This window comes from Ambystoma mexicanum, chromosome 4p (genome assembly GCF_040938575.1).
Source record: "Ambystoma mexicanum isolate Mex_15411 chromosome 4p, UKY_AmexF1_1, whole genome shotgun sequence".
NCBI lineage: Eukaryota > Metazoa > Chordata > Amphibia > Caudata > Ambystomatidae > Ambystoma > Ambystoma mexicanum.
Genome location: NC_090927.1, coordinates 772,221,883 through 772,235,629, shown reverse-complemented (window position 1 = coordinate 772,235,629; position 13,747 = coordinate 772,221,883). Strand labels below are relative to the sequence as shown.

At 44.4% G+C, this 13,747-nt stretch overlaps 1 protein-coding gene across 5 annotated transcripts in view; it reads right to left on the bottom strand.

Annotated features, from left to right (window-relative positions):
• DOP1A (DOP1 leucine zipper like protein A) overlaps positions 1–13,747 on the bottom strand; it is a 2,904,166-nt gene that overhangs the window by 947,260 nt on the left and 1,943,159 nt on the right. For all 5 annotated transcript variants that reach the window (XM_069606322.1, XM_069606321.1, XM_069606320.1 and 2 more), the window contains one exon: positions 6,705–6,809. In XM_069606322.1, the coding sequence (XP_069462423.1) occupies positions 6,705–6,809 (105 nt within the window). The remainder of the gene's footprint in view (positions 1–6,704; positions 6,810–13,747) is intronic.

Genomic DNA, 13,747 nt, shown 5'->3' with positions numbered 1-13,747 from the left:
CTCACCAAAATACCACCAACCACGTATACCAAATATGCAGGTCTGGGTGCTGAAATAATGCATGTCCATTGTATTATTGTTGCACATGGCCAAATCTGAATACAAAGAGTGATTATTGCTAAGTTATTTTTCGGCGGTAATAAAATACCGTCAGGCCCCAAATCTCCACAAAATACCCTACAGAATCCACCTACAGTCACAGGTGAGAAATCCACCTGAGATTTCTGGGAAGGCACCCTCCCAGGATCACAGTAGGGATATCTACCCAAAATATCTGCAAAAAATCTCATTGAACATCACTGGGGAGATACCCATGAGAAAACACTGGGAGAGTGGCATCCTCTGCTGCCACTGTACCTCTGGGATCCTTTTCCCTGGCTCAGGCCCCAAATTGAAGTGTCAGGGACACTTCCCCGCATCCAAGAGTTCCTTTGGCAAATACGCACACCATTCCCGATGAGACTACCACACAGCGGTGGGGCTCCTTCATCCAACGGAGAGGACGCGGAAGAAGGGCGCTCAGACAGCGGCCACTCCACAACAACATTGCTACGGACCCTGGTAAAATGGGAAATAATCAGAAACAAGCAAAAATGGACCTGTTCATGAGACAGAATCATCCCCCTGATTCCCCCACCTCTTCTTCGGCCCCCGCAGCGGTCTATATGGCCACACTTAATCAGATAATTATTGAGCCTAAAGAACAGCACAGACTCCCACGGATCGAAAATTGACACACTGACCTGCAGGGTAGAGACCTCCACCATACAGATTGACAAACTCTGCGGCCGGATGATGGAGGCGGAACAGCGGATTGGGGCCACAGAGGACAGGGTGACATGTCTGCAGAGAGAGGTTGTGTCCTTCCAACAATCAGTGAGGTGGGTGGAGGCAAAGAACGATGACTTGGAGGGAAAGTCAAGGGGGAACAATATCCACATTGTGGGGGTTTTTGGAGTCCAGTCATATAGAAAATATGGAACTATTTGTCGAAAAACCTCACGTGGAGATACTGGATCATCCCCCGCTGTCATCCATGTTCCTAGTTGAGAGAGTGCATCGCTCCTTCGCGGCCAGACAACCTCCCGGTGCTCCGGACAGGCCCATTATTTCCCAGATCCTAAATTACAGGGACTGGGATGTACTCCTCCGGACTGCCAGGGACAAGTGTGAACTCCGATATGGCTCCTCCATCATTAGGCTTTTTCCGGACTTCATTCAGCAGGAACAGGTGGACAGGCTTCTCCCACACAAGGGCGCTCTGGTCCTTCAAGATCAGACGGGCTTTATCCCGGGCAAGTACACACAGAATAACTTACAATGCCTCTTCTCTATAATGCACAATATCAATGAGGAGGTACCTGTAGTAGATGTGGCCCTCGATGCAGAGAAGGCCTTCGATTCCGCAGAGTGGCCATTCTTGTTCGAGGTACTCTGCAGGTCGGGGTGTGGGACCACAATACATGGAATGGATCCGCCTCAAACACCTTTCCACAGGCATTAATTCTTACAAACCAACAGACATCATAGACTATATATCCCACTAGAGGGACGCGACAGGGGTGTCCATTCTCCAACATCCTCTTTGCACTGGCAGTTGAGCCCCTCGCCTGCGCTATCAGGGAGTTCCACTCACATAGGGGGGTACACCTAAGCTCACATATCTCCATCATTTCTTTTTATGCGGATGATATGTTACTGTACATTAAACATCCCAGGTACAATTTCCAGCCACTGATGCAGGAAATCACAGCATTCGGGGGCTTCTCGGGCCTGCGTATTTACTGGACTAAGTCTGAGATCTTAACGTTAACTCCCTCTGTCACTCCTGCTGATGTCGGCACCGACTTTCGGTGGTCCCCTGAGGGCGTGAGGTACTTGGGGATTGTAGTCGCCACATGACCGTCCCGGCTGCTCTAAGACCACTATGTAGCAGCCCTTTCCCAATTGGAGCACAAGGTGGATGTATGGATCCGCTTGCCCCTGTCCCAGTCCCAGTCCGCCCGTCTAGTCCTAGCTAAGATGGTGGTGGTGCCCAAAATGCTATATATATTTAAAAATGTTCCACTGGTTCCCCCGCCATGGTTTTGGAGTCGTATTCGCTCTATGTTGACCAAACTGGTATGGGCAGCTAAACACACATGGGGCGTGCTCGACAAGATCTCAACCCTATGAATCTGGGGGGCTTGACTATCTGGACATGTACGCCTATTACTTAGCTCCCCAACTTCAATATGCGGTCTGGTGGTGGCACCCTAATATAGAAATCCCCCATATCAAACTGGAAAAGCAATAACTCACCCACTTGAATTGAAAGGCCTACTTTGGGGAGCTCCCAAGCGTGTTCCAAGGGATGAAATTCAATCTTTGAAAGTAACTCACTTGGCAAAGGACAGCGGGAACGAGAAGGCTGGTACCTCTGGCAATTACCACACAGATTTTGCAATATTTGACATTCACGGCTCCCACTTTACCCCTGAGAAGTCTGTTAAGGTACAGCTACAGAAACAGGGGGTTCACTCTCTGGGTGATATCATACATGACGGACAATTTATACAATGGGATCTCCTTCAGAGGCGAGGTCCTTGGAATACAGCCTCTCTCTTATTTTATCACAGACTGAGGTAAACACTTCGAGGAGTGTGGACACATTTTTTTCCCCGGTTGCGCCCAACACATCCCCTTTGACATACTTCGTGACCAACCCTCCTACCCTCACAAATATGGTGTCTGCCCAATATAAACTGATTAAATCTATGCATACAGCTCCCATGGTACTGTACAGGGCTAGGTGGGATGGAACGCTGGGGGTCCCCCTTCAAGAGAAGCAGTGGCTATCTGTCTGTAAAACGACCAGGGAAATCTCTCTGAATGCCAGGTTCCGCCTGATCCATTTCAAAGTTCTACATCATTCCTACCTGTCCCCTACACGATTGCACAAATCCTACCCAGATAGAACTGCGTCCTGCCCAAGATGCAATTGTAACGATGCAGCTTTGTAAATATGGTATGCAACTGCTGCCACATGAAGACTTTTTCGGAGGGGCTATCTGGCGCAATTAACTAAATGGTCCCGGGGTGACTCGCCTGCAGCCTGGCTGTTGCCATTGTTTATCGCCCCAACCAAATCTGAAGAAAAAAAAAACTGTTACAAGAGTAGTGATTGTTAAATCCTGTATGAGACAGAGATGACCCACTGTTAAGGAATGGCTCAATATGATGAAAATGTGTGAAATGCACAATTCCTCCTTTGCATCCTCCACCCCCCACCCCCCGGTAGTAGACCTGTGGACTATTGGGCATCCTTTCGTTCGTACATTCTGGAAAGGGAAGTCGCTGCAGATGCTTAATCATTCACGGCCCTAGCCACCGCGGATTCATCAAAGCCATTCTCATTATCAGTTTAAAGAAAAATATATATATATTTTTCTTTTTAGGTCAATTATTTAGCAACTGTGCGATTTGACGACATGTATGTACTGTGATATACCTCCCAAGTAAGGGCAATATACTGCGATAGTCGATACCTTCCCCCCTAGGTAGTGATTTACGCGAGCAGTTATTTGGTTTCAATGTTTACAAGAAAAGAATGGTCTCTTTCTGTTAAATGTACTTTGTGGCGCACATCCTTATATAGTGCGCCAGTGTTTGTTTGGGTTGTGGAGGGGGGGGGGGGGTTGCAGAGATTATGGATTGTAATATTCATTATACGGTTAAAAAAAGTTGAATAAAAAGAGTTTTTAAAAAAAACTATGCATATGCTGACTGCAGCCAAAATGGCCCTGGCACACACATGGAAGACTGCAAAGGGTTTGGGGGTGGCGCTATGGTGGGCAAAGTTATGGGGAGTATTGGCAATGGAAAAGGTGGATATGGGACCTAACAGAAATTCCTGAGGGTGTGGCAACCGTTTCAGGAGTTTGTGCAAGACAGGGAGTGCCATTACTATAGTCCGGCGTTACTGAAGAACGTTTCTATACTGTGAGCATATCTGTCGCAACAGGTGATGAGTAAATAACAGAATGTACCAGATGATAAATTCATGCCACAGTCTGTGTTGAAATTGCTCTCGGTTACATTTTTTTAAATTGTTCTAGAAATACAGTCGATGGTCCGGTGGGAATTTGAGCAGTGATTTCAATGACTCTTCAGGGGAGAATATCTACAAATGCCTTGTGTGGTATTATGACGGAGCACTGACCAATGAATAAAGTTTGCAAACAAATTTAAAAAATCTGAAGATGGCCACCAAGACTGGAGCTAAGGGGACCTGTCTGATGGGCTGTGGGCAGTATGACCCAAATGATTCTAACACAGCACTAAAGTGACAGCAGATTAGAAGTTTAAAGGTAAACTGCTTTAATGTTGCCCGACGATGGGGCATATTCAAGAGCATGTGAATCCATGAAAGATCCAATTCTGGAGAAAATTAAAAGATATTATTTTTCATAGAAACTTGACTGGACATTTCTTTATTTTGGACTGTTGTACTTTGCTACTTGAGTTGCTACTATTTCACATTTGGACACCTCTTAAGAGTATAGCTTACCCTCGGCCCACGTTACCACAAAAGGTGAAGAAGGGAGATCTCTTCATTGGGAGCACTGTTGTTTTGTGGCATTGTGAGGGCTGAGTTGGAGGCTTAGCCACTACTCATCCTTGTATTCCAGTGGGGAAGAAGTCATTTCATCAAACAGTGTTTCCTTCCCAACCTCCCCCATAAATGCCAAGGCTACTGCTGAACCACTCCCCAGTGCCTTACCTTTCTCAAGCTTGAGCATACCGCCTCCCCTGATTGTTGCTCCTTCCCAAAATCAATCACACTCTCCCTAGCACTTCTAGAGCATCTCCACTGAAGGCCTGCCCAGTTAACAAGCATACGGTTAACAGACACAACTTATTGGATGATCAAGAGATGGATTTCCTGCTGTTGCCTGAGACCTGGATCTCCAACAATTTCACAAAGCTGGTTAGTATTCTTCTCGCAGTAGGGTACAACATTCAAGTTTGCAACAGGAAAAACAAAGCTGAAAACTATCAAGGAAAACATGCATATCCCTGCCCCAACCTAAACTGCACTTGTTAATAGGTCTGTGCAATCCAGTATTTTCTCATTTGACCTAAAGAAAACGTGTTTCAAACTGCTGCTAAAGAAAGAAAATGAAGATCCAAATATCCCAGATAATTATCCACCAGTCTTCAATTCCCTTTTTAGTGGCAAAATCATAGAGAAGGTGGCTACTCATAAAATAGCTTCGGCACACCACCTCTTACATTAATCAGTCTGGCTTCAGGCCAGCCAGGGGGACGGAATCAGTCTTGCTCTCCACGAGAGGTGAAGTCCTGAGGTTCTTGTATGCAAACTGTCAACCACTCTTATCTTGCTGTCACTGCGGCTTTGAACACTGTCAACTACGCCACTCTCCTTAACAGCCTTGAAACTTCCTTTGGCATATCCGATATTGCCCTTAATATCCAAGTCAAGTAAGGTCCTTTTCTCTCAAACTATACTACCCTGGTATGAGGAATCCCTCAAGGCTCAATCCTCTCACCATGGTTATTCACTGTGCATCTTAAACCCATGGCAGATCTCATCATTTAGCACACACTTCCACCTTTCAATGTTATGCAGATGATAGGCAAATTGCTTCCTATCACAATGATTACCCTCATGACCTTCACCATATCTCTTGACTGTTTGCTCCAAATCCACTACTGGATGACTGACAATCACTACTGCCTTAAGGCTATGAGTACTGAAGTTATCTACGTTGGTAATACCATTTCCTTTTCCCTCTGTTTTGCCAGGGCCCCTTCCTTGGTTCCCCATAAACCCTCAATTCCCCAAAAAAGTAATTTAACTTCGAACCATTCAAGAGCAACAGGAATAGTACTGGGCATCAAACCATGGGACTACATAACGCTTGGAGTCCGCCCATTGCACCAGCTCTCTATCAGAACTTGCATGAGCTTCGAAGCCCTCTCCCATCACTCACAAAATCTATTGGAAGAATAGTCTAAGCTACCTCAGGTAAACGATCAGTCAATACCTCCCATCCAGGTCCTTACGATTCTCAGGCTCGAAGCCCTGTATGGTCACTGTCTGCAAGAAACAAAAACTGGGAGGCAGACCTTTTGAGGTTGCCTGAGGCTCCCTCTGGGATCTAACAAGATCCAGCAGAGCTATAGGGAACTATGTGCATTTACACAAAAATCTGAAAACATTAGTCTTAAATGGAATCGCATTGACTTGACCACCAGATGAGGAAAGTTGACTACCGACTAATAGTGTATCCCTTGACTTTGTGGTTCTAAGGCATCCGTTGCAAGCTATACCATGATATTTGCACACCTGCCTGCACTTGTCATGTATGCACTTCTAGGTTGTCTGCACTTCGCATCTTATGCAGTTTATGTCTCTATGCCCTTCTCGGTGACCCCCTTCCATTGTACCTCACTGATCATCGGAAGGGTTCCAAAACATGTAAAGATCAGGTCCCCTTCCCCTTTGCTTAGGAGACACATGATGCAATTGTGTTTGCAGTGGGTACCATAAAAAAACCCAATAAATAAATATATAAATCACATGGTATAAGTACAAAGATAATTGTGACTGATTCCAACAGGCCAATCGGCACAGCCAGGGTACAGTAATACAAACATTGTTTTATTTATTTCTGTAATATAATTGAGAATCTGCTCACCCAAGTATGAGGAATTGTCCTGGTGCTGGAAGACTCAGCTGTATAGAATCTTTCAGGAGAATCAGTAGGGATGTCCAGCTATCCACTAAATTTGAAATTGGGATCCTGTAAGAGAAGAATACAAAGTGCCATAATTCATTAAATTAACCAACCAACCAACTAGCACGAAAAAGACTGTAGAATTTAAAATATCTGATTTACCGTGAAGAATAAAGGAAACTCAATAGACAGTGAATCACTACAAATTAAAGAGATTGGATGCATGTTACTAAATACAAAAGCAAACTTTCTCAAACAATTCAGAAAAGTGTCATACAGTGCAAATCCCAAAGTCATCCAATTGAACAGGTGATTTTCTGATTATATATAAGGCTCTTAGAACTCATGTACGTATAATATTTAGTTTATCTGTCAATTCTGTTTTAGAATGAATAATGTAATTTTCTGACCATGGATTACATCCAAGAAGGTGTAATATTTAACACTAGACAATAGAACTAAATAGAACTAAAACACCAATGCACACGCAAAAAAAACAATGTTCGAGTATGTCATAAAATATTTTGCACTAAGGGAAAGTATGTTCTTTTAAATGCAAGCCAAGATTAAATAAATGTTACAGTGAGTATTCAAACTATTGTGTCATCAGACACCTGTGTATAAATGGTTACTTATTAAAGTAGTTAACCTAATAAAGAAAAAAGAGGCAGAGACAAAGTTTAAGGAATGAGAAGAGAATTAGATCAAAACATCAGGAGACCAACAAATGTATCAGTGGAGATGCGACCAGGACTATAAATTGGTACCTCCACTTTTTAAACCTGAAATCTGCCAAGATAAGTTCTGACCTTGCACTCTCTAGTGGCAATTCTTTGTGAGTGCCCCTTAAGATGCTATTACATAGCTTCCCAATCAATGCTGGAATGTTTTTAACAGTACTTTCTGTTTTGAGAGTTTTTGGGATCACTTCCCACAAGGAAGCAGGGCACTGAACAAACTATTCTAAATGAATCATTAATTCATTAAAATGCCGCTGATTAATGTAAAAAATACAATGTGGAAAATCTGTGCGTCAACACCTTGCTCAAATATAAAGATGCTCTGGCCTCCCATAAATCTGCCATCTCAATGGCTAAGCAGGCCAGTTATAATTCCAGAATTCTAGAGGCAAAATCGAGCTTGAACAAGCTTTTTGTGATCCTTTGAGAATTGGAAGGAAAAAAATAAGAGGTCCACGATTGACAAAAGGGACTCCTGGTCCCAAGCAATTCAGGACGAACTGATCAGAAAAATATCTGGCCACCAATTGTCTATAAAATCACGTCAACTGACCCTGGTCGGTTCAACCAGTTTGCCAGCTGATTCTGCCACTTCCTCTGACCAAATGCTATTGGTGAATCGGTCCAGGTTCTCTTTCACACAAGCCTCTTAGAGGGAAGCCCATTGCATCTTAAGCAGGATGAAACAAACAACATGCCCGGGAGGCTTCTGGCTGGCAAACATTATCAAGTATTCTGCGAACCTCATCCTTTGGATTATTAAAATTATCAATGCCTCGTTTGCAGAATCCTTTGTTCCAACTGTGCTAAAGGAGGATTGGATCACCACACTACTTAAAAAACAGACAGTCTGGACCCTGAAGTTGCGAGCAATTATAGGCCAATTATCAACATCCCTTTCCTCCTTAAAATCTTGGATAGGATTCCCAATACGCAACTGCAGGAGTTCCTGGAGACACAAAAACATTTGGGTGTTCGACAGTCTGGTTTTAGAGCTAAACATGAGATGCCTCTCCTTGACTTAAAATCCAATACTGGGGGCATTATCGATGATGGTCGTACATCACTTTGATGCTCCTGGACTTACCTGCAGCATTCGATCTTGTGGATCATTCCTTGCTCATCAAAAGACTTACCGACATTTGCAGGTTCTCAGAAAGTGCAGCATCTTGGATCAAGTCCTTTCTAGGTCCCTGCGTGGCTAGGGCAGCGGTGGAGGACTTTCAAGCCTCTCCTGTTCAACTTACCTACGGTGTTCAACAGGGTACATGCCTGTCCAGACGCTTTTAGATTTGTATACTAGGCCCCTGTTTCACTTACTGGGTGGCTTGGGAGACTGCTACACCAACTACGCGGACGATATATAGATTCTTCTAGGACTGTCCGGGGACTATGTCCATGACACCACAGTGGTTAATAAGATCTTTACTGCAATTCATTCTTGGATGGTCATGAACTTTTTGGCAATCAACAATAGTAAAAGTGAACTGCTCATTCTTGGCTCGGGTCCCAGGGTAAAAAACTGGATCTCTGTTCCAGTCACTTTATCATCTTCAGTTGTTCCATCCCAGTGGCCTCGTATTTTTCTACTCTCAGTAAAACGCACACCTCCCATCTTCGCTCCTCGTGTTCCTGCTTGAATTCCTTGCTCAGGCAAACTCGTCCATATCTCTCGGAAGAGAACTGAGCTACTGTTGCCTCAGTGCTTGTTAACTCAAAGCTGGATTATTGTAATAGCCAATTGGTTTGCATGTCTACAGGAAATATTAACAAACTTCAAACTATCCAGAACGGGGCTGTTAGGGCTGTGCGTTGGGGAGGGGGGGCAAACAGCACCATATTACCACAGCAAGGCAAGATTTGCATTGGCTGCTTGTGAAGAACAGAATCCTGCATAAGACATTCACTTTAACATATAAATGTCTTAATGGGTCTGCCCCGCAAAACCTTTCTGATCATATCATGCTGGCTCCTGTCAGGAGAGTATTGCGATCAAATTATGCCGAGCTGTTCGCTGTGCCACAGTAAAATATATGGACATTTGGAGGAGTCTGCTTTGACTCTTGGGCCCCACATGCATGGAATGAGCTTTGGCTTGCCTTAAGGATCATCCCTTTCTCAGTACGCTTCAAAAAGGCTGTTAAGACCAACCCTCTTTAATAAGGACTAAAGCTGTTGCTCTCTTAGGTAGTCGATCAGGCACTATTCTTGGTCTTTTGTATGTTTTTTGTTTCAAGTGCACCCTGAGGCCTAGGGCGTGAGGCGTGGTCCAAAAAGTAAAGTAAAAATGAACATGACAATAACACCTGTTAGAGAATATGAGCATTAGAAAGATAAAAAAAGGCCATCATCAAATGAAGTGGGGAAAGGTAAGCCCGAATAAAAAGATTTTGAACTATTTCTAAAATCCAAAAAAGGGAGGTGGACAAACCTAAAGTAATATGAGAGTTTTGTATCAGGGAAGCTGCATTAGAAAAGGCCTTTTTAGAAAGCTTTTAATGGATATATTTCCTAATATTCAATAGCCAAGCTTTTTTGCATGTGATCCTTGAGCAGCTATAAAAACCTTCTGTGACAAAGGATACACATTCCTAAAACAAGTGCTTTGAAAGTTATACTGCCCAATTTAAGGTGGGTATGAACATCCATTGGAAGACAGTGAAGGTTGAATAAAATTGGGGTAATGTCATCAAACTTTTGTAAACTCATCACCAACTATGCAGTTGTGTGGAGAACCAATTTTAGAGAGGCCAAAGGAGAAGCAGGAAGGCAACAAAGAAGAGCTAATTACTTACCACTTGATAATGTTCTTTCGGATGGATGTTCCTCTCATGGATTCCTGATGATATCTATCTCCCATCGGAGCAGCCCTTCGGAAACCTTGATGCCTCTAAGCACCCTGCACCGGACATGACATTGAACCAGTATATATTTAGGCGCAATGCCCCGCCTTGTAACCTTAGTTCCACCCTTTTTCCCTAGCACCCTGACGTTGAGGGCCCACAGAACCAAAAGGTGCATTCATCAAGTGGGGCAAGATGGGAGGGCGATGAAGAATTTGTGAGAGAAACCGTCATCAGAAACAACATAACCAAGAGGTAAGTAATTTGTTCTTTTAATGGATTCCTTCCTACCACAGTTTCCTCGTCCATAATACACTCCCAAAGTAGTAGATAGACATAGAGGAAAGAAGGGGAGCTAAGACACCACCTATGCCAGAAAGCTCTGGAGGACCACTCTACCAAGTCTCCATCCCTAATTGGAAATGGTGACAAATATGAGGATTTTTGTCCCTTCTCCTCTAGGGGAAAACCTTTCCCAGAGGGACAGGGCGGTGCGTCCACAGTACAATAATCCCCCTGTGGGGACGGTGCGCAGTGGGAGGATTTTTTGATACGTCAGGCGCTTTAAGCGCCTGTGCTTTCAGTGACCAACCAGTCCTCATCGACCATTGCAGAATCAGCCGCTCGCTCTTTGATTCACTTCCTGGACCTCACATCCAATAAGTAGCCCCATACCTCTGACTCCTGCTCACTGTGTTTCCCCCTTCCTTACACAGCACACTCCCTCCCTGTCAATAAGAATGGCCATATTCGCTGCTATGGACCTCTTTTTCACTGCCCAAAAGCTGCAAAGGCTTACCATCATACAGAAGTATGTCAAATAAAAATTGGATCCGCCATATCAGACTCCTCAACACTTATCTCACAAGGTAACGGCAACCCAGGATACAAGGGATTTCTCGGGTCAGCTTATTGCCTTAGACACTCCGCCCATCAAAAGCCACGCGGTAGGAGCAGTTTCTCCCTCCTTTTCTCAGAGTCCTTGTCAAGCTAGCAGCCCTCCGCAGGATACGGTTACCTGGATTACTGAACTAGGGGAGTGCCTACACCTAACCCCTGTTAAAATTAAAATAAACATTTCTCAGGCAACATCCGCCAAAATGCTCAAGATCGCCCTTCTAAACACCAGATCGCTCAACAAATCATGCCCAAAATGTCCACAACCTCATTACCCAAGGGGATCTGAGCCTGATGTGTATCAAAGGAACCTGGGGCAAAGATTCTAGTGGTCCTATGACCAACATGGCCATCCCTTAAGGTTACTCCTTCTTCAGTAAGAACAGGGAGACGGGCAGAGGCGGAGGAGTGGCAATTATTGCCAAATCCGAACTCCAGATCTTCCCGTCACCATGTGAATGCGCTAGTTGTGAAATACTTCATCTCAAGATGACACCTACCCTCCAATCATGCATTCATTTTGTCTTGATGCACCGCCCCCCGCAAACTATGCCAGACTTCCATGACAAAATCATACAACTGCCGAGCAAATATAGCGGTTCTAACAGCTCTACTTTATTCCTGGGTGATTTTAATTACTTGTGGGGTAGCCGCATGGACCAAAAGGCTAACAATCTGGAAGAATCACTTCTCAATATGGAATACCAAATCATGAACAACAAACCTACGAATGACAAAGGGAACTTATTGGACTGGGTGACTGCCATAAATGTGGCAGTTCACACGTTTGAAACAAACCCCTTGCATATGGTCAGATCATTACGTAGTTAACTTTCACAATGAATTTGAGATTGACATTCAGAGATCCTCCAACCCCAGCACAAGGGTCATTGTTAGGCAGAATTATGTGCATTACCCTTTGGGAACACCACACACAATTAAGACTACAAGTGACAATACAATTGGTACAAGCCTGTACTACACAGTTAAAGTGGTAGCAGCAGCAGAGCAGCCAGACTTATCTCAAGAGTAAGTGAGCAGTACCAAATAGTTACACAAAAGACAGCAATTACTATGATTCAGGCAAACACTGACTCAAGGTTTCTAAGTAAAAGAATATATATTTATTTACTCAACAGTTGTATAACATTTCACTATTATAAGCAAGTTAAAAATCACAATCATAAATACACAACTTCCCTTACATTCCAGACGAGTTAAGTTCACAAAATGAAGTAGGAGCAAAATGGCACTCCAGCAATTTAAAAGGGAGCGAAAGACAAAGTTATAAGAAATTAGGAAAACCAACAGGTAAGTACTCAGGGCAATTGAACAAGAGGAACTTCAGTGAGGAGATCAGCTAGAAAAGGCTTAGGGCCAAAGTCAATGGATCAAAAGTCTTTTGCTCAAGATCACACAGTTCAGGGTAGTTTGCGGTAAAGTTCGTGGCACAGACGAGGTTGGTTGGTAGAAAAGTTAGTTCAAAGAGAAGAGAAGGACAAGCCCTCAGACTAGCAAAAGATTTAAAATACTTTTACCGCGGTTGAAAGAAACGAGCAACCGGATTTGCACAGTACCTTGAAACAGAGAAGGAGCAGCAGCTGAGGCGGACGTTCCTGGTGGTTCCTGCAGGCTCACGGTTCCTGAAGTGACTGTCGGACTGACATGAAGTAGGAAGACTGGAGGGTCCTGCGCCACCCAGGGAAGAAACCAGCAGCAGAGTAAAACAACGAATAAAAGGTGCGCTCCTTAAAACCCAAGCAGGGTCCGACCTTCCTGGCTACCCGGCCCACTGTAGCTCTGTACAGCGAATGCGACCAGAGGAGGGGTCCTGGCTTGGAGTTTGGGTGAACTGGTTGGTCCCATCAGCTCAAGGGAAGAGGTTTCCTGGAGGATCTTCTCTGTTGTCGTATTCTGAAGATTCGGACCTGCAGCAGGGTTTCACCGGGCGGTTCAGTCGTTGTAGGGGTCCTCTTCTTCCAGTTCCTCGTTGGTTCTTTCGTTCCAGTGGCGACTCTGCCTTTCCAGTCCCAGAGACCTGCTTTTTATGCAGTTTTCCCCCATTCATTCAGCCTGACTGTGAATCACACAGCAGGGTGGCTGTCCTGGCAAGGACAGTCCCCTTAGTCAAGCAAACAAGAGTGCGACTTGGGTTACCAAGGGAACCCATGGCAGGTGTCTGAGGACCCCTCCCTCACATCCTGCCTACCTAGACTTCAGGCGCCTTAAGGAGGGCTTCTGTGCAGAAGTCCGCGAAAAGACAGTGAACAAAGGAATCATCCCCGGTTTGGCGCGCAGAGAAAAACACGAGAAAGGCTTTAACAAAAAGAAATGGCGAATAAACCCAGCCGGAACCAAAATAAAATGTATTTGGTCAAGCGGGTTTATGTTCGAGGCTAATATAATAGCCTAAAACATGACCACGTTTATATAAAATAATCACGGTAGAAAAGTTATGGTAGTTACCACTGCCACCAGCCAAGTCTTAATGTAAAGGAAGCGAAACAAGGCTCCAAGAGTCACA